Here is a 22,113-nt window from a genome sequence, read left to right on the forward strand (position 1 = left end):
TGGCCAAGAGTCTACGGGAGATGTCGAGGCGATGCTCCCGGGGGGCGGGAAGTTTGGAGGACAGGCACTAGAGGCGACGTAAATTGCAAAGAAGACAGAGATGGGCCGTGGTCCCAGTGACTTGAAGAGTTAAGTGCAGCTTGCACTGAGAGGCGGCAGATGCTCGGGGTGCGGTAAGGGCGGGGGACTAGGGCGGTGGCCAAGGATGCGCTTTGACGCAATGTTTCCTCCCTGCCGGAAGAGGGCGCTACGTACGGGCGCCGAGAGGGAGACCGGAAGACGCGCGGGAAGCAAGTGCGGTCGAGCTGACGCATGCGCACAGGCAACCGCGCCCGGTTCGGCTGCAGTCTTTCTTGGCCAGAGGCGCCTATTGGACCCAGGAGCGGGCGTGATGGGTAACGGGACCAGCGGGATCCCCCGGACAGACTAGTGGGGGTTGGAGTTGGAGCAGACCAGCTTTCCTGGTCCTCTCCCCGCAGAGCTGACGTGTCCTGGGTTCCAGGGGGCGGGCATTTGCACAGGACCGCAGGGTGCCTGGCGCTCCGGGCTGAGGAATTCCTGAGGGTCGCCGGGGGCAGTTGGGGAGAGGCCGAAGGCTCGCGAGTGCTGGGAATCGGTCGGGCTCTCGAGCTCCGGGACCTGATGAATCTGCGGGCAGCTCCTGGAGGGAGTACCCCTCCTGACTCCGCCTCTTCTCTCATCCCCTCCAGTGGTGGGTACGGGCACCTCGCTGGCGCTGTCCTCCCTCCTGTCCCTGCTGCTCTTCGCTGGGATGCAGATGTACAGCCGCCAGTTGGCCTCCACCGAGTGGCTCACCATCCAGGGGGGCCTGCTTGGCTCCGGCCTTTTCGTCTTCTCGCTCACAGTATCCTCTTTGCGTGGAAGGGGTCGCGGTGTTTGAGGGTAGGAAAGGCAGAGGGCCCTGCGGGCTTGTGCCTCTGCATTACCCACACAGCTCTGCCTTCCTTGCTCGCACTGCTCCTTAATTCCCTCCACCCAGGCCTTCAATAATCTGGAGAATCTTGTCTTTGGCAAAGGATTCCAAGCGAAGATCTTCCCAGAGAGTAAGTGAGAATTAGGGGTTGAATATTTGAACCCTCTCCTCCTCCAACCTCCCCCAACACAGTACTGAGGTACTTGGAAAGTAAAGGTTGTTTTGGAGAAGGAAATGTGTTAATAAGACTGTCTGGAGACTTGTGAGGCTTTGGATCTAGCGCTTTCTTTAGCACCTGGAATTGGGCTGGAAGAAAAGATTTCTAAAAGCAAAAAACTCATTTGCCTTCTGGGCACTTCCCAGAGGAGGTTCGAGGGGAGCAGGCAAGTTTTGCATCCGTCCCTGGGGATGTGTGCTTTGTTTCACCAGAAGAAGCAGGAAGGAAGGCGTTCGTTGAGGGGTTCTGCTGTGAAATTGACCCAGTATTAGTGAATTATATTTGAGACGATAGTGAAGAGCCTAAGGATCAGATGCCCCAAGTTTCTGTGTCAACAGATATCCTGGCCAAATTAGAATAACTTAGATTGTTCTCTGTTTGAAATGATCCTTGTGATTGCTCACGTAATTGAGAATTGATGACTTATGTATTTATGGAGAATTAAGTTTCAAGGCAAATTAGGGTCAGAGCCGGATCACCTAGGAATTGCCGCATGCTCAAAACGTGACAGCGGTTGCCGTCTCCTACAAAGCCTTCCACCAGGAGAACAAAGGTCCATGGCTGTCGCCCTCCTCCTGGTCTTGCTCTCCCCACGGAGCCCTGCTGCAGGCCCCAGAGCTCCTTCCATCCAGCAGCCCCCGTGGGACTCCTCTCTTAGATTTGGTTTTCATGCGAATTGCCTTTTATTTGCTTCTGAAAGAACCCTGTGGTGTGGGGTAGGGTTCTCGGTCCTCTTCCTCTTTGCCCTCTTTGCCCGCAGTGCCCTTCCCAACCAGACAGGTGGGGTTTGCCTTTGCTGTCTGTCCTTCCACCTTTTCTCCAGCCCTACTCTAGATAGTCTGAGACCCTTTCCTGCCCCCAGGGGTCTGTGTAGCCAGGCCCTGTGCTCTCCAATTTGTGTCCAGGGAGTGACGCCTCATTTTCGCCACTGGCCAGTCAGTTTTATGAATTGATCCGTACAGGCTGGCTTCAGTTGGAAGAGCCTTGACCCTCTTCCCCAAACGGGAGCAAGCCTGGCCCTTCTGACTCTGCTGTCACCTTTCCCTTCCACCGGAGTAGAGCCAGGATGGGGAAGCTAAATGATGTCTGAGGCAGAGCTGGTGAGGAGCCTGCATCTCCTGCCTCCGTGTCCCGGGCATCATCAAGGCCACCGGAGGTCCTCCGGCCATTGTCACGCCATATCCCTTCAAGCGGGTTCCCTAAGATTGACGTTTCGCCCTGATTTCACATGCGATCCCAGGCTCACCTCCACCCTCCTGTCCCCTCTTGCCTCCCCAGTTCTCCTCTGCCTCTTGTTGGCTCTTTTTGCGTCTGGCCTCATCCATCGAGTCTGTGTCACCACCTGGTAAGCGCCCGTCAGCTGGGTGAGGGGTGCAGCACCCTGTCTTTGGCCCTGAAGCTTCCTGTGATGGTTCCAGCCTTCCCCACACCCCTGCCCCGTCTGTACTCCCTTCTTTCCTCTTCCCCATTCCCTAACTGAGCCTGATTCTTTGCCTGGTGCTGGTGCCGGCCCGAGGAGGCACCAGGCCGGCAGCGTGCCCACTGAGGACTGCCCTTTCTTTGCCCTGCAGCTTCATCTTCTCCATGGTCGGTCTGTACTACATCAACAAGATCTCCTCCACGCTGTACCAGGCAACAGCTCCAGTCCTCACACCAGCCAAGGTCACGGGCAAGGGCAAAAAGAGAAACTGACCCTGGGTGTCCAATAAAGTTGATCTTTGTAGCTCTGAGCTGTGACGCGCTGTGGACCTCTTTAGCCGGTGCCTGTGTGGTGGGCGTGCAGAGTGCGGGGGCAGGTGCACCTGCTGTGTTAATGGCCGTGGGGAAGGTGGGGCTTTTCTTCCTCCAAGGTTCATTTTTACCGAATGTTTATGGAGTGCGGCCAGTGGCAGGCACTTTGGCAGGCACTGGAGTGGCATTTGCTTGCGTCACATCATGGAAGAAAAGTGCTCCAATGACCTGCAGTCTTGCCCTCTCGGACAGAGGTACAGGCTACAGTGCAGAAGGCCTGCCCATGGGGACTGGACCGCATCTTGGGACAAAAGAGGAAGGAAGGGAAAAGCCCCTCCCCCACACTCCCACTGGGTTCCACTGACACGAGGGGGGTGAGGCTTTGTCACTCCCAGCTCTGCACCCAGAGCAAATGAGTCCCCTGCCTTCTGCCCCGAGTCTGGGGGGGTCCCCACCTGTGTCGCCTCTGAGACCCATTTCTTCTGCCCTAGCGTTGAGAGATGTCCAGGGTCGACTCCTGCCCCCTTCCCCTTCCTTCTGGTGCCTTCGTTTTCCTCTTGTCCAGTAGCCAGGAGATTAGGAACTTCCTGCGTCTTAGGAAAGTATGTGAAACGGTAGGGACAGGGCTGCGTCCCGGATGCCCGCCCCGCTGGAGGTGAGCGGAGTGGTTTCGCAGGGGCCACTCTGTCGGTGCTCTGCTGCGAGGGGCACCGTGGCACCCCCTCCTGCTGGTGCTGTGGGCTTTGGGGTGCACGCAGTGCCTCAGTCCGATTCACATCCTCCACAGTGCTGGATAGCGTGCAGCAAGACTGCCCTGGAGTGGAAAGTTCTGTCCATGGGGTGTGCCTAAGTCAGAGAAGAGGCCCCCGTGAAGATGAGTTAGTCAGAGGGGTTCTGGTTAAGGATTGGAGACCCCCATCCATCTGTTCCCATTGGTGGCCGACCCCCATCCATCTGTTCCCATTGGTGGCAGAGGAGGGTGTGCCTGCAGTTCACCCCGGACGCCTGCAGAGGGCGCCGTGAGCTCATGTCGCCGAGAGCCTAGCAACGCTCTCCCTGCGGACGCACCCTGAGGGCCGCGAGGGTTGCTGCGGGGTCTCCAGTGGAAGCCAACCTTCTGGGACCCAGAAGACGAGCTCCCTTGGGAGGGCTGAAGCCTGAGTTGGGTCTCCAGTTCCCCTAGGCTGGGAGCGGTGGCAGAGTTCAGCCGAGACCAGAGCTTCCCAGGGGAGATGGCTGCGCTAGGCTCCAGCTTCTCTAGTGATGGGGCGGCGGCGGACTTGGGAGCCTCGGGGAGAAGGCGCTGTTGTCCGAAATGGGCGCTGGACCTATGAGGACGCTGGGCTTGTTCTGGGTCTGGATCAGACCTTGGCTGTGTCCTGACCTGGGGTGGGAGCAGTGGGCAGAGGGCCAGGTCCCAGGTCGGGGCAGTGCAGACGCAGCTGGGGTGGGCCAGGGCAGGGTGGGGAGGAGCTGGAGAGCAGGTGCCAGGGCCAGGCCAAGGGATCTCGGTACCTGCTGCCACCCACAGCGTGGGCACCAGGGACAGCAGGTGGCCCAGGAATAATGACCTGTTCCTCAGGGAATGGGTACATTTACAAGGTGGGTTGGCGCCAGCTCAGGCCCTCTTGCAGGCTGCCTGCGCCTGACCTACCAATTAACCCTGACAGGAGTTGCTCAGCCACCATCAGGTAAGGGGGCGGGAGGCCACTGGGGCTCCTGGGGACCTGAAGGTGAGCAGGGCAGAGGTGCCAGCCTCTCGGCCCTGGGACCCCTGGGGCTCTGCCACCCTGGAGGCTGAGGCCTCGGGCAGAGGGCGCAGTCCCCTCCCCGGGGACGAGAGAAGCCAGATGTTTCCTCCTGCTCCCTCACACGTGGCCCCGACACCCCCGGCCCCCGCCGCCCGCTCCGGAAGCGGGAGTAAGTGATGCGGGGGAGGGGCGCAGGTGGAGGCCTGCGGGCAGGGTGCCCCCTGGGGCAGGCGGTGATGACCGAGGGCAGCGGGAAGGGGAGACGGGGCAGGAAGGGTCCTCGACCCGCAGAGGCCGGACTCTACGGACTGTACGAAGGGCACTGGCATGTCGGGCACGCCAGAGGGGCGGGGCGGGAGCGCCCGGGGCGCGGAGGCCGCCAGGCCTTGGCTCCAGCCCTTTCCGGCCCTCATTGTCCTTGGTGAGAACAGGACGCTGTCCCGTTCCCACTGCCCGGCCCCCCCAGCTCTGCTCCCCGGGGGCTCGGGAAGGATGTTGGGAAACAAGAGTGAGCCAGAGACTCGCAGAGACAGAGATGCCAAGAGACGCAGAGACAGAGACAAAGGGGAAGGCGTCCGTCAAAAGCGCGCATTGAAGCCATTGTGCGCTCGCCGGCCCGGGGCGCTGTGGGAACCGCGAAAGAATGGGAGGCTGGAGGCCCTGCCCTGGAGACCTCCGGGGGCCGCCCCAGGCCACTCCTCCCTGACTTAGGGTCACCCACAGAGCCTCCGCCTGGGCAAACAATGGCTGGAACCCTTGTGCAGGCACAGTTGGTGGCGCTTAATTGCTGGCCTTCGGATACGTTCCTCCCTCCCAGCCTTGGCTGCCCCCGGGCAGGGCGGAGACCTTGCTCCCAAGTCTCACCCCCACCCCCACCCCCACAGAGGGAGCTGGCCACACAGAGGCTGCGCCGGCAACACCGGGGGCTGCGTTTCTGTCCAGGCAGAGGGAGCCCCCTAGCTGGCCCTGGTGTCTGGCACCCGCATGGTCTGGGGCGGAGGGCAAAGAGGAATGCCCTGGGCCTGCTGTCTGCGGGGTAGGCTCCGCTGTCCCCCGCCACCTGCCCCCAGCCTCTGTGACCCGGCTCGGGTGTAGAGGGGGCATCCGTCCTTCCCTCTCTGCCTAGGGCCCAAGTTCTCTGCAGCTGCTCCCCGAGGCAGGCCTCCAAAAGGTGGGGAGAGGTCCAGTCCCTTCCAGTACCGAGGCTCCAAATACACTTTAAAATGAAAAACTGAGGCGTGTTTGAAATGTTTACATTTCCCAAACGAACGCTTTTTAACAGGAAATCATGATACAACATCTTTGTGTTCATCACAGGGGATCACAGGCCTTAGTACACGAAGTCTCGTGATGACAGGCACATCAGGTTCATTGTATAATTCAGTCGAGTTCTGTGCATATTTGGAAATTCTTCAGTGAAAGTGAGTGACCATGTGCCTGTCCGCAGCCTAAATGTGAGGCCTGTGTGACAAGGCCTGGGCCAGGTGGCCCTGGGGGCCCGCGAGGGGCCCTCACCCCGAATAAGCTGGAGAAGCAAGGGAACCGTTGTGGGCTGCGGGCTGCGCCCCCACAAGTACTGCACAGCTGGGGCCACAGGAAGAACCCCCCCACACTCCTTCAGGGCCAGGAGCTGCCATGGGGGCCGCTTCAGGGACTGCCGTGTGTGGGGTACTTGGACTAACACAGGGCCCTGGACGCCCCTGCTGTCCCCACTCAGCCTCCAGCCCCCACTCCAGCCTCTGCGACCAGGGCCTTCTTTCTGACTCTGTCGGGGTCTGGCCGGTCCCCGGTGGGAAAACCCAGGCCTTGAAGTCAGACAGACCCTGCTCCGGTTGGGCGCTGGCTTCCCAGGGGAGGGTCCTGGGCAAGGCCGGGGCCCTCTCTGCACCTCGCGCTCCTCAGCTGTAAAACGTGGTGATAACGCCTATCACACTGCTGTGGCGCTTCGAGAGGCAGACAGGACGAGCCTGGCGGCAGAGTGCCCGCCCCACTAGGCATCTGGCAAATGGTGTTTTTCCTTTAACCGAGTGCTGGCCGCTCGCCAGCGTGCTTTGTGCTTTGCAGACATTCTCAAGTTCAACCCTCACGTCAGCCTTGTGTGGTGGCCACGTGCTGGTTAACTTTACGTGTTGACTCGGCTGGGCCACGGTGCCCAGGTAGTTGGTCCAACGTTACTCTGCATGTTTCTGCGAGGGGGTTTTTTGCGAGGGGTTTGCATTGAACGTGGGAGTAAAGCAGACTGGCCTCCACGACGGGGCCTCGTCCAGCCGACCGAGGGCCCACGCTGAGCGAGCCTGACCTCCCCAGCACGACGGGACGCTGCAGCGGCCGGACTTCGGACACCAACTAACACCGGCCCCTCCCTGTGCCTCCAGCCCGCTGGAGCCCCCGGCCAGCTCCGCGCTGGAGGGAGGCAAGGCTTCCGTGAGGCCTGCGGACTTTGGACGTGCGGCCTCTGTACCCACACGAGCCACTTCCTTAAGACAAACAGATGCATCTGTGTTCCCCCGACTAACACACCCATGTCAGTGAAACAAAACGAGGTGAAATGAAAAAGGTTAGGATGACCCACCAGGCAAATGGAACTGACATTCGGATCCGTCGGTGCCCGCCACGCTGCTTACCCACGTGGTCACGACACCCCGCCCGGGCCCCGCCTCCTCGCTGACCGCTCAGCGCCCAGTGCCCGTCCCACGCTCACCCTGGCCCAGGCCCGTCGGCGGGTGCCACCCGTGCCAGGCCAGCTCCCCCCCGCAGCCTTCGGCTGGCTGTCCCCACAGCCTGGGACACTCGTTCGGCAGACACCTGCGCTTCTCCCTCCTTCGCTTCATTCCGGTGTTCTTGCAGGTGTAGCAGCGCACTGCGCCCCGTGAGCCCCGTCCCCAGCCGCGCCGCAGTACCCCTCACCACTTCACCCCTTGAATATTAGCGCGAGTGTTTCCTGTCTGTCTCCCACCAGGGAATTCGTCTGCTTTGCTCACCAGAAAGTTGCTTGAGGTCTCACGGGTGCTCCTTACGTATCTGTTTAAAGGAGAACCCCGCCCCCACTGGCAACACACCTCCGTCACACTTGGGGCTCAGCTTCCACCGCCTCATCCCCGAATCGGCCACGTGCCCCTCTCAGCCCCAGGTGTGCGCTGGTCCCTCCTCCCAGGGCTATCTTCCTGTCCCATCGCGTTCCCTCTGGCTCACCTTCCCTAGGAAGCCCTGACCCTCCCAGCCCCTGCTCCCATCAGCTGCAGGATCTCAGATCCACCGTTTCCTCCAGGAGCCTGGCTGTCATTTTGTAAGTATGTGTTTTTGTTGATTACGTGTGTGTCTGTCTTTGTCACCCTGATGGAGCTGTGGGCGCCCTGAGAACAGGGATGGAGTCAACACAGCCTGACCAGCGACCGGCGATCACCTCAGCCCCTGTGGGTACACGGAAAGCTTTGCTGCCTGATGGGATCTGCGCAGGCACACGTGGGAGGCGCCCACTCCTCTCAGGGGTGAAGCTGCTGACCTGAGGGCCCAACCCCCCCAACACAGATACTTTCATGGGGTCCTTCATAGCCTGGCCGGGTTTTCCAGCCTCATCTCCTGCCACAGGAAGCCGTCTTTGTCCCAAAGGCAGTCTCTGAGGGTGACTCACCGTTGACTCTCTTGCGTCTGAGTTTTTGTGTAGGTTCACCCTTCGCCTGGCATGCCCTCCCCCCGCCAGAATGTCTCTTACTCACCTTTCCAGTATTAACCTGGCATCAGACCCCTGCGAAACCAAACCCACCGCCTCCCCCCAGTCAATTCCTTCCTTGTGCCGTATGTAATTTTGCTCCCAGATTTGGAATTTCTCTCCCTCTGAAATCAAAGCTTGCAAAAACAGAAAGCCCCAACAAACATGAGCTTAGCCATCTGCAGAAGTAACTTACCTCAGCAGGTGGGCTGGGAATGATGGGAAGAGGCTGGGCTCGCTCTGTGGGGACTAAGGTGCGTCTTCAGCCCCGAGATGTCACCAATAACAGCTATTCACAACGACGAGAGCGACTGACATTCACTGCCTGCGTCCCAAATGCCACACGTCGTTTTCAGTACCCTACCTACATTGTGTCCTTTAATTTTGAGAGCGACCCTATGAGGGAGGATCAATCATTGGTCCCGTTGTGCGGCTAAGAAAAAAGGCTCAGAGAGATTACGTTCCTTGCCCAAGGTCACGTAGCTAAGTGAAGGAAAAAGCCAGAACCTAACTTCTGGACAACCAGGCTCTAAAGCCCCCAGTTTTTAACCCCGAACCTGTGCCGCTCTCATACCCTGCTCTAATCACGTTCTCCGGGTCCTCCTGTGGCAGCAGAGGAGCGAAGACCTGGAAAAGGTTGGAGAACAAGGAGTTGGGGCCATCAGAATCTGCTGGCTTCCGTCCAGCACCAGCCAAGGCCAAAGGCCTCACGTCTGGCAGAAGAGAAGCTCTGGAGTCGTTCTCTTTCCCGGAACTCGGAATGCTGGGCCATTTTCCCTGGACACCATCAAATACCAACCTCTCCTTCCCTCTGCTCATCATCTCACGCTGAGCCAAGGCTCGCTGGGTTCCCTGCACTCTGCTTGGTCCTGGAGAGAGCCAAACAGGGACACCAAAACCCTACAGCTTGACGTAGTGAGTGCCATCTATGAGAGAGAGGCTGTGGGGGCTCGGAGAAGGAAGATGGTGACCAAGCCCACGGGACACAGTCAGGGCCCAGGAAGGCTGACTGGAGGGCACGATGCCCCAGCTCGGCATCAGGGAAAAAGGTACCCCAGTTTTCTTGTGCCGTAGTAAGGGTGTCACTTTTCACATTGAATTTTACCTTTAAGGCACCAGGAATTAATTTTTGGATAAGGTGTGAGGCTGAAATCTAACTGAATTTACTTTTTCAAATGGTAAACTAGTTGCAAATGGTTTTCAGGTTATTCATCTTTCCTGACTTGAGATGATGTGTCTATCATATGCTAAATTGGTATATGTTTGATCTATTTCTCCTCTTTTTATTATGTCCCGTTGATCTCTGGAGGGAGGTACTATATCGCAGTGGCAAAATTTGCAGGCTCCGAAGTCAGATTATCTGGGGTGTGCCTCAGTTTCCTCATTTGTGAAGTGGAGATAATAGCATGTTCTTCATATGATGACTGTGAAGATGGAATGCAATAATGCACATAAAGTACTCATTACAGAGCAATCAATTGATGAGTATCAGCTGCCATGATGATCCCTATCTGCCCATTCCTGAACCAGTAACCCAGGAGGATGAAATAACTAAGCACATAGCTTTGAGCTGATGGAACAGCTCTGCTGCTGACTGTCTGCGTGACCTTGGGCAAATTACTTTTTTTTAACCATCTCTCTGCTTGGGTTTCCTCACTCAGACATGGCAATATAAAAGTACCTACTGCAGTGCGTGGTGAACATTAAACCTAACAGTGTCAGAGAGGGCATGACACATAGTCGTCCCTCAATGAATATTTAGCCTTCTGATTATTACAGTGTTATATGTTCTTATCTGCTTTTATGTGCTGCAGCCCCTTCTCATTATCTTCCCCCTCCCCCAACATTTTCTGGGGAGCGGCAATGGTTCAGAGCCAGGTCTACTATGGGTGAATAAAATGGAATTTCTATTGCAAAGCTGACGCCCCACCCCTGACCTGTGCTGAAAGTCACGGTGCCCAGTGAGGTTTGAGTGAGTAACCGGGAAGATTTGGGAGGAAACGGGGAAGGGAGTAGGGGTAGGGCTTTGACGTTCATAGAGCGAGTTTTAAAAATGTTTTTGTTTAATTTTTACTTTAACAAAGGAATTTCCGTAGAGTAAAAAGCCAACTAGTTCTTCAAGGCACCTACCATTTTCTCATCCTTACACACACTCATCCAGAAAGTGCTCTCAAGGTGTGGGGCTGCTGCTTTTGGTGCTTGCCTCGATATTTCTAAATAACACACACACACACACACACACACACACACACACACACAGTTTTTCTATTTTAGGTATAATCAGCCACCTGCCTGCCTTGGAAGATAAAGATATGTTTCTCTCTAATCCTGACTACTTATAGGCTCCCCGCCCCCACCCTCTCAATTCAAATACCTTCTAATTTTTAATTAAATCGGTACTCCGCGTTTATGTTATTATTGCTGTGAACATATTCTTCACAGGAGTTATGTAGTGTTTGCACTAAGACTCCGTAAATCTTTAAGGACTGCTTTTGTTCATTAACACAAAAGAAACTTCTCTAAAATCTTAGTCACAAACTTCGGTATTTAAAATCAATCAATCGGTGAGAACAGAATGTCCCACTCCTGCCTGGAGGTCTGAGCCTCGTGGATTACTTTGACATAAAAGAGCAGCCATGCTTTCCCACCTAGATGCAAAGCTTCAGATGATGGCGTTCTGGATACGACAGACTCGCTTTACCTTAATTATGTAGTTATCATCTATTACATAATTGTCTAAAATTATCCTAATTTTGCGGTTTCCAAGTGGACCTTCAGTCCACTTCTCAACCCAGGCTTGTTGTTGGTTCCCTCACTGATATCTGTGCTTCCCTCGAACTGATCAGAACACTGCTTTACTTAAATATTACCTGGTCTCCACCTTTCCCGTATCCTGTTTTTGCCTTTGATGAGCCCTTCTTTGGGCAGTTCCTCTGGTGTGTGTTGTCTCTTGCAGCAGCAAGTCAGTAAACCTAATTCTGTCCAACGTACAGTCATGTTCCTACTAGTCTTTACTGGGCAGGCTTTTATCGATTCTCTTTCCTTTCTTTTATAATTCTTTGCATTCCTGGAAGTGGATAACTGCCTGACCTTTTCCTTTACTGGGTTGTCTACATACCTATCATGAATTCGACCCCCAAACTCTTTGAAAGATATATAGCCTGTCTCTCAATACCTTAAGCACATCAGGTAATTCCTCTGTTCCCACACTTATTTCCCTTAAACACACCCTCCCGGAGCCTTCCTTTACCCAGCCCGAGGCTGTACGGGCTGCTTCCCTGCGTTTCTTTTCAAAACTATGACCTTTGTTCGAACACCTGTTTCAAGGCATCATCGCTGGTTGTCAGTGCCTCCGTCTCCCCGACTTCTTCTTTCCCCCTCCACTCCAGGTGGGGGCCGAGTGTCTTGATATCTCTGTTTCTCCAAACTCTATCATGGGGCTCAAGAAACGTTCCAGTGAATAAGAGTAAATAAACGAATGAACCAATGGGATTTCTATGGAGGAGAAATGACGTATAAAGGAAACAATAGTAAATTCCCATGTTGTTGCAAGGTTTAATGGTGGCCTCAGGCTTTCTGCCAGCCCCACACAGGTTTGGAGCGGGGTCTTGAGGGAGAGAAGCAGAACTCCGCCAAGCGAGAGAGACCGCGGCCGCGAGCCCTGCAGGCGCCGCCAAAACTACAACTCCCAGAAAGCCGCGCGGAGGCGGCGGGAGAGCCGCTGGGACTTCCGGACGTGACGTCAGGGCAGCGCGGAACGGGAAGCGCGCCGCCGCGGAACGTGCAGGTGGCGGGCTGAATGGAGACGCCGAGGAGGGCGAGAGGAATGGCGCAGCGGCCCTAAAGGTAGGTGAGACGGAGCGCGGTGGCGCGGGGCAGAGTGGGTCCCAGGTGGAGCGGCGGTCGCGGAGTGGAAGGACCTCGAGCTCTGTTTCTCTTCCCGCAGCAACCATGACGAAATTAGCGCAGTGGCTTTGGGCACTGGCCCTCTTGGGCTCCGCCTGGGCCGCCCTGACCACGGGAGCCCTGGGCCTGGAGCTGCCCTTGTCATGCCGGGAGGTGCTGTGGCCTCTGCCTGCTTACTTGCTGGTGTGCGCCGGCTGCTATGCCCTGGGCACTGTGGGCTATCGCGTAGCCACTTTTCACGACTGCGAGGACGCCGCCCGTGAGTTGCAGAGCCAGATCCAGGAGGCTCGAGCCGACTTAGCCCGCAGGGGGATGCGCTTCTGACACCCTAACCCCATTCCCGCCCGGACGGCCCCCGTCTCATCCCCCATTAAAGAGCGAGTGTATTTCTAAACTTCGTTTAGTTCGAGTATGGAGAATGGGAATTGGGGGTTCAGTGTACCTGCTGTGAAAGGCAGACGAGGAGGCAAAGTCCGCTTCTCAGGATCTCTCAGGATGGAATTGTGGTTTCACTTTTATGGTCCTATCAGGAAGTTCTTGAAGCCTAACTTACATTCTCCTTCATAACTTCCAAGCTCTGTTTTTTAAGGCTTTCCTAGGTCTTCCCCAGGTTGCTCTGGTTCTTGCAGATACCTTTCTGAGCCAACCCTACCAGCCCGAGAAAAATTGATCAGGCGGTATACCCCGCCCCGTCTCCCACCCCCCTCACCCGTGCAGCCAGATGGGTTGAGAATCACTGAAAAGAGAATAAGCCTTGCTGGGCAGGAGTATATAACAGTTTATTTTAAGGCACATTCTAAGTTTTTCACCCCAACCTCCAAAATTGAAAAATATAATCTTTAGAAAATAAGTGCTTCATCTTCCCCATCCCACCCAATCTTCTAAGTAAAGCTTTCTTTGGTCCCTTGATTCAAAGTTCTCTTTCTTTTCCATAACCCACAACACCTGTAGAGCCGGCCGGCAGGAACAGCTGAAACAAAGGAGCTCTCTTTGGTAACAGGTTGGCATTAAGGTGCCTGGTGGTCAGGTGACCTGCCTCAGGTTTGCAGCAGCTGGTAGTTCCTATCTTGTTCCTGAGGGTACTTCCAGAAAAGCCAGAGGCGAATGAGACTGGTGACGATTCCTGGAAGGTTGGGCACCTGAAATCACAAAGGCGGCTATGAGGCGAGGAGCTGTCTTTCCACCTTGCACACCTGTCACCCCTTCCCAGTGCTGCTCACCATTATGTAGGGATCTCTGAGTCGAAACCCGTAGAGGGTCCAGGAGGCAGAAGTGAGGAGGGTGGCGATGGTGAGTGAGAAGGAGAGACGTTGGGTTGATTTAGTCTGAATGACTTTGGCCTGTGGGAGAGGATGAGACAGTCCGAGCCCAGATACAGCAAAGCTTCCACGTTGTCTAAGTTTCCTCCAAAGTCAAACATGCTCCCTGGTCTTGTGACCCAGCCTTTCCCTCCTGCTCCCCACTCCCCACCTCTACCGAGCCTGACCCTTATCTCCTCCCTGGACACCCTCACTCACCAAGTCGGCCAATGGCGAGAGGTACATACTGATGGTGAAGACACTGCAGAAGAGGCCCAGCTGCTGAAGCCTGGCCTCAGTGTTGGGCACCAGGAGCCAAAAGTAGCCAAAACCCAGGAGGAGGACCCCGAACAGGGCTGCGGTCTGTAGGAGCACAGCATGCTGCCGGGGAGGGAACAGCCTTACTTCCGGGTGGACCAGGAGCCCTCTGACCCCCCTGCTGAAATCAATTCATCCTGCCCTCTCCCGTGCCACACTGCATCCTTTGGCTAAGCCTCCAGTATTGCACCTGTCAGCCTTTTCCCCAGCAGTGACTTCATTTACCCACAATACAGGAGGTTGCTCAGGAAGGGCAAAATACCTTTTTGTGAGCGTGGTATACACAGTAGGAGCTTAATAAATGCTTGCCTGATTGAACAGGGAAGCAGAGCCGGTGGCCCTGGCTCTGGAGGAACTATGGAGACAAAAGCCCTTCCTGGCAGCTTGCTGGGCAGCAAGGCCCCACCAGGCTGGGCAGAGCTCCCAGCCTTGCCAGAAGAGGGGCTTGTGAGAGTCTCAGGCCGGTTTCCTGGAGGGAGAACTGCACGGCTGGAGCGGCCTTCCAGGAAAAGGTGGCAGTGCCAGCCTGTTGGTCTTCCAGGAAGCAGTATTTGTCCTGCCAGCAGGGCACGGCCTGCAGCCGAGGGGGGGGGGGTGCAAGGGAGGGCGTCTACCTTCCGAGGGCAGTAGTGCACATACGCCGAGATGTATAGGGTCTGAAGCGCAGCACCCACGGCGTTCACGACGATTAGGGTCCCGTCTCCCTTCAGGGTGCCGTAGCTCAGCCAGCTCAGGTTGCTGCAGGGTGCAGGGGAGGGGCAGTTGCCCGCGGGGTCGTGGGAGGGGGGCCCGAGTGGCCCCTGCCACGGTCCTCTCACCCTCCCCCGCCTCCCTCAGACCGCCTTTGCCCGCCGCAGTCGTCGCCCCTCTCACTTGACATCCGTGGTGAGAAAGGGCAGGAACTGGACATTGTCCACCCTCCGTGTCATCCGCATGTGCTTGAGGTCGGAGCTGTAACGGGGCCCCGAACGCGGGCGTGAGAGGGGAGGGGAGAACCAGACTGCTGGCGAGTCGAGATCCCCAACGCCGTCATCTTCCGGGACCACTGCAGACCCCCGGCCCCGCCCTCAGCTCCCTTGCCTTCAGGTCAAGTGACCAGCCCCGCCCTGGCATCCCGGCCCGTTCGACCCGGTTCCACTTTGACCCCGGGTTCCGGATGCAGCCTGGGGCTGCGGCCACGTCTGTCCCCGCCGGCTCCTTCCTGACTCCCCGGGCCTGCCCGGCCTGCCCCAGCCCGCCCCGCGCGCTCTCACAGGCCAGTGGAGAACATGCCGAGGGTGAAGAGCACGCAGGCCCCGGAAAGCAGCGTGTCCGCCGCGCCGGCCGCATCCATGCCTCCCCCGGCCGGCTCCCGCGCTCGGCGCCGCGGGCAGGCGAGCTGGGCGCCGGCCCGCGACGTCCGCGCCCCGCCCCCCGCGCCCCGGCCCCGCCCCCGCGCGCTCGGCCGGCCCCCCGGAAACGACCGGAACCCGGTGCGGACGTCAGGCCAGGACGCGCGCGCGGCTCTCCGGCGCGCCGGCGGCTCGCGGGGCTCGCGGCGCTGGCGTTCCCTCCAGGCCTCGGCCGGGCCGCGTCCCCGGGCCCCCCACGCTCCTCTAGCGTCACCTCGATCCCCAGCCTCAACTCTCTCCCACGGGCCCGCGAGCCAGCTGGAGCCGACCGGACTGCTGCGCGCTCCCCAGAGCCGCCGTGGCCCAGGGCTCGGGAGGTTCCCCCCATTTTGCCCAAGCCTCTCCCAGTCTCTTCCCTGAATAACAGGGTTTGCCAGGAACCGCCCGTGCTCTCGGGTGCCCTCCCCCCTTCAACCACACCGCTAACTTGGCGGGTCCACCGGAGCGGGCATCATTGACACCCCTAGTCCAACCCGACCTGCCGCTGGGAGCGTTCCCTCCCAGCCGCCCACACGTCCGTCGGTGGGGCCGCGGGGCGGGCACCAAGGCTCGGCCGACCTTGGAGGGCTGCCGTGACTCCCCCGCGCGCCAGAGCCCAAAGCCCAGTGCCGCGAGCGTGGGACTGGGGCAGAGGTTGGGCAGGAAGAATTCCGGGCTGGGGGTACCCCTAGAACCCGAGAGGTGACGCGGGAACAACTGTGGGGGACAACAGCCCTTGGGGGCCGGCATTCTTTCCAGAGGGAGGGGAAGCAATTCAAAGCCGGCGCTACTGGGGTCGCACGCGGCAGAGACTCAACGGTCGAGTTAGCACGGAGAGGTGGAGAACCACGTCCAAAAAAACGTATTATATTCTGAGACAAGGAACGTTGTATAAAAAAACTCCAGTTGTATAAATGAGCAGACACACCACAAGTGTATATACAGATTCTGTACACGGGGGCCCTGCCCTTCAGGCCACACTCCAGGCACAGACGGGCACGTGGGCGCTGCCCTTATGGCTCCCCTGGAAGTAAACAGGTTGGCGCGGCCCCGCTGCTGGCGCCGCCGGGCAGTGCTGCCCCGGGATGGGAGAGGGTGCAGGGCCTGGCCCGGCCCTCGCCAGCGCAGCTGCACAGGTGGAAGGCGTGGGGCCGGCGCCAGCGTCCTGCCCCTCCTGCCCCTGGCTCGTGGGCAGGAAACTGTCTCTTTCCGCGTTTCCTTCGGTCAGTTTGTCCCGGTGTCCCCGCTCTCGGGCAGGGGCGTCTTTCCGAGCGCGGCGTCCACCGCGTCACCCTGACTCCTTCCAGCTCTGCTCCCACAGCGCTGTTCTGAGCGTCCATGACTGCACAGCTTGTTTCTTTGGCTTAAGGGCAGGGATGGCAGGGGAATGGCTGTCCCCACGTCTTTGTCCTTCCTGCTGAGGTGGCACTGCCTGGCCTGCTGACCTCCTTTGGGTTGAAACCCCTAATACTGACCCGTTTCGAGGCTGCTGGGTGGCAGCTTGTGCGTGTGGCGGGAGTGGCTCCCAGGGCCGGGGCTTCGGGAGGGACAGGCGAGGGTGGCTGCCCCTGCCTCCTGAGCCCAGTTCCGATCCTTAGGCTGGGAGTGGCGTACAGCGTCACGGGGTTTGCAGCAGCAGGGATGGCAGGAGCAGCACAGCCCAGGCGAGTGGGAAGAGGCGGGGGGCCGCACTGTGGCCGACGCTGTGGAGGACCTGCACCTCCGGGTCATCTGCAAGGTGAAGGGCGAAGGCTCCCGGTGAGCGGACCCACGACCAGCGCCGGCCCGCAGCCCAGCAAGGTTTCCCTGGGCCCTGCCTGGCAGAGGAGGCACCCCCGACCCCCTCGCGTGCCCCAAGCCCAGTTGGTCCAGCTACCTACCTGCTGGAAGTCGCTTCTCCTGTGGATTGGCGTGGGCCTGAGGACTGTGAGCTACAAGACAGGGGTGGCCAAGGGTCGGGCAGTGTTCCAGGGAGGCAGAGGGCTGGGGTGCTGGGTGGGCCGGGCAGTGAAACCCCGCCCCCCATCACCACCGCAGATCGCTGGGCCAGGCCCAGCACAGGCATGGAGGAGGGAGGCCCACAGCACCCTGACACTCACTGATTTTGCCATTGACGGTCACCTTCAACCTCAAGCACCTGTCTTCTTGGTGGTAGATGGGTTTGGCTGCAACACAAACCCACAGGGCGTTAAGGAAGGGACTTTTGTTGGAAGAAAATAGAAGCTCAAACCCTCGTCCTGCTCATCCTGCTCATCGCAACCCCCCCTCCTCGCGGCCCACTGCTTCTCACCTGCCCTGGGTGTCCCTGCTCCACTGCCCTCTGGGTCCAGTCCAGACTCCGCAGCTCGTCTTAGGCCCTATGGTCTGCCCTGCCCGCCCCTCAAGTTCCTGTCTCCCCACTTCCAAGTGTCCCTCCTACTCTAACCAGGCTGGCCATACGCAGTTCCCTGAAGATGTGTTCCTTCTGCACACGTGCCCTCGTTCACGGCCGACTCTTCTGCCTGTCCTAAGCTCTGGGAAGCCAGGAAGCCTTCTCTGAGGCCCCCTAGCCCGGCAGATACCCAGGTCATTTGGCCAGGGCCCCTGTGCTCAAGTCTGTCCCACCGTGCTGTTCTAATGGTCTGAAAACCTCCGTGTCTCTTCCCAGCTTCCTGAGGACAGGGACGCTCTGTGCCTGTTATGCCAAGCAGAGTGCTCAGCACAGAGTAGAAGCTCACTGTCCGTTTGTAACATGAATGAATGAAACAGAAGCCAGGACTGGAAGGGGCCCCCTTGGCGGCCCGAAGCCCCACTAAGCAGGCGTGCTGCGTGTGCCCCCGCCAGCTGCGTCCCCCCGCATGGGTGCCTGCGTGCACGCCCCTGGCACTCACAGATGTAGTAGTAGCTGTGACCCTCTTTGAACTCCTTGCCCAGGGTAAAGGGCGTGAAGCGCTGGAACTTCTCAGACAGCTTCTCCGGGCCGTGCCTGGCGCTGGGCCGGTCGCACTGCCAGCGGACCTGGTTTTTGGACTGGGGCTGGCACAGCTGGTACTGCTCGCGCTCCACCAGGTACAGCGTGTACTGCTCCATGTCGGCGTCCGCCACCGAGGCAGGCTCGTAGTGCGGGCAGATGATGTCCAGGTAGTCGCCCAGGCGCACGTGCACCGTGTAGTCCTCGCTGCGAAACCTGGGCACACAGGGCGGAGACGGCGGCCCCTCAGAAGCCAGCCCAGAGCCGCGGGCCTCCGGATGTGGACGGGGCCCCTCACACTGCACACCGGACCCCCGCACAAAGGCGTTCCGACAGCCGCGCCTCCCAAGGTCTACCGATCTCCTCTCTTAAACGCTCCCTCCATCTCCAGCATCCCCACCAGCACTGTCTCCCATAATCCTCTAACTGGTACCCAGGTGGCATCCCAGGCAACATTTCCCATAACGCCCTGAGACTTACGTGAGGAGGGGCTTCTAAGTATCCCCTGAGCTCACTCATCATTCTTGCTGCCCGTAAACATTTCCCCAAATCTGCTCCTTTCCATGCAATTGCGCTTCAGCCTGAGACCCCGCCGGCCGCTTCCGTCACCGGACCCATGGGACCCTGTCCCTCCCCCAGGCCGGCACCCAGCCCCAGCCCGGCTGCACGTCCACCTCCGTCCTCTCCCCCGAGCACCTCGCATCTCAGCTTCACTTTCCCTCAAACCCCCAGGACACGCGGGCCCAGAGATAAGGCCCGAGTCCTTTAAGCTGAATCCCTCTCGCCAGTGCATTCATCCTTCTCAAGTCTCTCCTCCTCACTCTCAAACGTGTGCTCGGGTGTCCTCATCCACTTCTCTCAAAGCACCCCAAAACATCCCGGGCCCTTCATCTGCAAAAGCCACACATTCACCTCCCCCGAGGTAAGCTCCAGAAAGGCTGCCTCCCGCCTCCCCTCCTCCCGAGGTGGAGCCAGCTCCCCTCCCCCAGCCCGTTGCCCCCAGGCTCCACAGGCTCCAGCCTGACTGCCCACCCGCCCCTCCCCCCAGCTGCAGACACCTGGCTCCAGTCTGGGTGGGGTCCTGGTGCGGGGGGAGGGGGGAAGTGCCTCCCCACTTCCCTCTCCAAGCTGGTCAGCTTCTCTGAATTCCCCTAGCACTGCCAGCTAGACACTCAGCAGAGTTGGCTGCCAACTCTCTGCAAGCCAAAGCCCTGGGCATAGGGTGGGGGGAGGGGCCGGAATTAGGCCAAGAGCCTGAGGTGGGCACCCACTGCCCAGTCAGCAGGAGCCCTAAGAGGCCTGGCCTTGCAATGGCATGCCGGCGCTCACGCTGAGCTTACCAGGGCCCTCCCTCACCCTGGGGAAAGTGACAGTGAGAGAGGGGGTAGGAGAGAGGGAGGAAGGGAGGGAGGGAGAGGAGAGAAGAGAGGGAAGGAGAGAAAAGAGAGAGAGGGAAGAGAGAGAGCGCGTGCAGAGGGACGGAGGGCGGGGAGGGAGAGAGAGGAGCAGAGGCTTTTAAAATTCCTCTCTGGGGAGATAAACATAGAAGCCATTTCAGAACAGGTATTTCAGCTCTGGGCCTGGCGTCTTCCCCCATCTCCATGACGGGCACTGACTCATTCCTCACCCACCTCTGCCACCCACCCCAGCATTCATGAGAACCTGTAACAATTTACCTCATCAGATGTGGACAGCCCCTAGGACCCAAGGATGGCACAGTGCCCACCTGCCCCCAGCACTGCGCTCCAGGCAAAGGGCGCTGGCAGGTCAGAATGGGCGGGGTGCCTGCCCCTCTGGCTTTAAGGAGGCTAGTGCCTAGCTCACAGTGGGGCCACCCTTCTTCCCGTGCTGCCCCCCGCCCTGAGATCTCAGGGCAGATGCCCACTGCCCTGAGTCACCCATGCCAGCCTCATACCCGCCCGGCTCACTGCCACCTCATCTCTGCCCCCAAGCGGGGCCCGCTTTGGCAGCCCGTGGACTCCATCCTGGGCCGGCTCCTCTTTAGTCTGGGTATGGCAGGCGAGTGTGCTGGCCAGATGGACAGCAGAAGCGGTGCCCGGTGGGCTCCCCCCCCCCCGCCCGCCCCCAGTCTGGTCCACTTAGCGCCCTTTTGACTTGCCCTCCGAGTGGGAAAGGGGGGCAGCGGCGTCAGGGAAGGGGGGGGGTCAAGGAAGAGGCTCCTTCCTGAAAGAGAGGAAACCTGGGAGCTTGGGAACGGAAAAGGCTGGGGCTCCCCCCTCCCTGCTCACGCCTTCCTGTCCCCTCCTCCCCCTCCAGCCAACACCTGGCATAGGCATAAACAGGGACTTTGCTCTGTCCCACTAGGACGGGACTGGGTCAAGGAAGCAAAGAGCAGCAGGAGTAGGGCAGGGGAGGGCCAGTGGGAAGGAGGGCACTGCCCTCTCGGGGTGGCAGCTGGCTGCGCCCTCCCCACCCAGCGTGCCACAGACAGACCCCCACGCCAGCCACGCTGCCTCCCCTCAGGAGGAGCCTGGCACAATGTGCTTCTCAAGGGCAGTGGGGGGCAGGTGCGCGGGGGCTCTGGGTGGCCAGCTGAGTGTCTTCCCTGACCCCAAACTGTCCAGCCTGCCTCTCCCTGCTCCGCCCTACCCCCTCCCATTTTCCCGAAAATATTGTTCCCATAACTTCAGAAAACTCAAGGGCAAGAACAAAGGGTCCCAGGAGCTTCAGTACTGTACGGTTTGCCTTGAAGCCCTAAACCTGTCCAGGAGAAATTAACTCCTTCCTGCCCAGAGCCCTTGGTACCCTTTAACCACTTCCATTCCTTCCGGATCTTTCTCGTGACCTCCCCTCCCCCATCTCTTCAGTTTCACTACTTGAAACCTCATAAACAGGTGACTCTCATGGCTTACGCACACAGGGCCTGTGCCTCGCTCATGTCACCACGAGAGAGCCCTGGGGATGGGGGCTTTCCAGTCACCTTAACTGCAGAATGAATGCTCCATGCCCACAGCCCTGGTCCCTCCCGAGGGGTCTTCGGGGGATTACAGTGAGCATTCTGCTTACTCCTGATCTCATGTCGGGTACCTGTCAGTGTGGGCAGAGGCCCAAGGGGCAGCCAAGGAGCGGCACTGAGGCTTTCATGGTGGAAAGGCCCGGAACTAGGGAGAGTGGTCCGTGCCAGGAGGCAGGAACTGTTCACGTGGGTCCCTCACTTCGGAGAAACAGGGGTGCCAGAGGGAAGGAAAGAGGGGGCAGAAACAGTGCCGTGCAAGCAGCCCCGGGGTGGCCTACTCCTCCTGTTCCTGGGGGCGAGGTGAGGGGCAGCACACCTATGGAACACCCCCCCTCCCCGCCCTGCCTCTGGTCACCTCCCAAGACTCCGGTCGGGGCCGCCCGGGCCAGTAACCTGGGGTCAGCAGCGCCAACCGGGCGCCCAGACGGTGGGCTGGAGACTCCGGGCTTACTTGGGGTTTGAACTGTTCCAGAAGACGGTGTGGCGGTCGGCAGCGGCCAGACTGCAGCAGAGACCCAGGAGAGGGGCCCAGAGGAGCTCCATAGCGCGGGGCCGGGCCGGGCCGGGCGAGGACGCGGGGCTCCTCGGGGGCTGGGCTCCCGCTGGCTTTCTCCCGGGCGCAGTCGGCGCCGCGCTCACAGATCTGGCTCCGGAGCCCCGCGACTCCGCCTTTTGGGCCGGCGCCGCCCGGCCCCCCCGCCCCGCCCGCGCCCCGCCCCGCCCCGCGCTGCCCTGCGGCCTCGCGGCTGGGGAGCTGGCGGAAGGGAGCGCAGGGGAGAGGCGCGGCGGGGAGGGGCGGGGAGCCCGGAGCCGGGCGCGCGCCTCTGCCGGACCGGTCGGCTCCGCGCGGCGTGTTCGCTCACTTGCGGGTCTGCGCGCGGCTTTGTGGGCCTGTGTGTGTGTGTGTGGGGGGGGGGGTCTGTGTCCCCGGATCTTTCAGGGTGCAAGGGGG

General features: G+C 59.4%; 4 protein-coding genes across 7 annotated transcripts; 2 read left to right on the forward strand and 2 right to left on the reverse strand.

The window, feature by feature from the left end:
- Nucleotides 1-190: 190 nt before the first annotated feature.
- On the forward strand, nucleotides 191-2,881 carry KRTCAP2 (keratinocyte associated protein 2). The gene is made up of 5 exons (XM_016135633.2): nucleotides 191-395; nucleotides 711-865; nucleotides 1,001-1,064; nucleotides 2,430-2,496; nucleotides 2,723-2,881. Exons 1-5 carry the CDS (start codon nucleotides 206-208, stop codon nucleotides 2,841-2,843), a joined length of 597 nt encoding a protein of 198 aa, XP_015991119.2. The 5' UTR covers nucleotides 191-205; the 3' UTR covers nucleotides 2,844-2,881.
- Nucleotides 2,882-12,065: 9,184 nt separating this feature from the next.
- DPM3 (dolichyl-phosphate mannosyltransferase subunit 3, regulatory) lies at nucleotides 12,066-12,642 on the forward strand. The gene is made up of 2 exons (XM_036234837.1): nucleotides 12,066-12,188; nucleotides 12,289-12,642. The coding sequence occupies exon 2, from the start codon at nucleotides 12,294-12,296 to the stop codon at nucleotides 12,570-12,572; it is 279 nt and encodes a 92-aa protein (XP_036090730.1). The 5' UTR covers nucleotides 12,066-12,188; nucleotides 12,289-12,293; the 3' UTR covers nucleotides 12,573-12,642.
- A 364-nt stretch (nucleotides 12,643-13,006) lies between these two features.
- Nucleotides 13,007-15,262, reverse strand: SLC50A1 (solute carrier family 50 member 1). Of its 3 annotated transcripts, none has more exons than XM_016135634.2 (6): nucleotides 15,118-15,262; nucleotides 14,738-14,815; nucleotides 14,479-14,602; nucleotides 13,766-13,927; nucleotides 13,469-13,588; nucleotides 13,007-13,387 (listed from the first exon to the last, which is right to left on the reverse strand). In XM_016135634.2, exons 1-6 carry the CDS (start codon nucleotides 15,195-15,197, stop codon nucleotides 13,286-13,288), a joined length of 666 nt encoding a protein of 221 aa, XP_015991120.2. In that variant the 5' UTR covers nucleotides 15,198-15,262; the 3' UTR covers nucleotides 13,007-13,285. The 3 variants fall into 3 exon arrangements, with proteins under 3 accessions (XP_015991120.2, XP_015991123.2, XP_015991121.2); XM_016135637.2 differs by having other exon boundaries at nucleotides 15,137-15,237; XM_016135635.2 differs by having other exon boundaries at nucleotides 13,276-13,405.
- An 823-nt stretch (nucleotides 15,263-16,085) lies between these two features.
- EFNA1 (ephrin A1) lies at nucleotides 16,086-21,845 on the reverse strand. 2 transcript variants are annotated; one of them, XM_016135638.2, is made up of 5 exons: nucleotides 21,613-21,845; nucleotides 18,105-18,400; nucleotides 17,334-17,399; nucleotides 17,115-17,165; nucleotides 16,086-16,965 (listed from the first exon to the last, which is right to left on the reverse strand). In XM_016135638.2, the coding sequence occupies exons 1-5, from the start codon at nucleotides 21,702-21,704 to the stop codon at nucleotides 16,853-16,855; spliced, it is 618 nt and encodes a 205-aa protein (XP_015991124.2). In that variant the 5' UTR covers nucleotides 21,705-21,845; the 3' UTR covers nucleotides 16,086-16,852. The 2 variants fall into 2 exon arrangements, with proteins under 2 accessions (XP_015991124.2, XP_036090731.1); XM_036234838.1 differs by lacking the exon at nucleotides 21,613-21,845 and adding an exon at nucleotides 19,861-20,092.
- Nucleotides 21,846-22,113: the final 268 nt, after the last annotated feature.

Source organism: Rousettus aegyptiacus, unplaced genomic scaffold (genome assembly GCF_014176215.1).
Source record: "Rousettus aegyptiacus isolate mRouAeg1 unplaced genomic scaffold, mRouAeg1.p scaffold_m13_p_17, whole genome shotgun sequence".
Taxonomy (NCBI): Eukaryota; Metazoa; Chordata; class Mammalia; order Chiroptera; family Pteropodidae; genus Rousettus; species Rousettus aegyptiacus.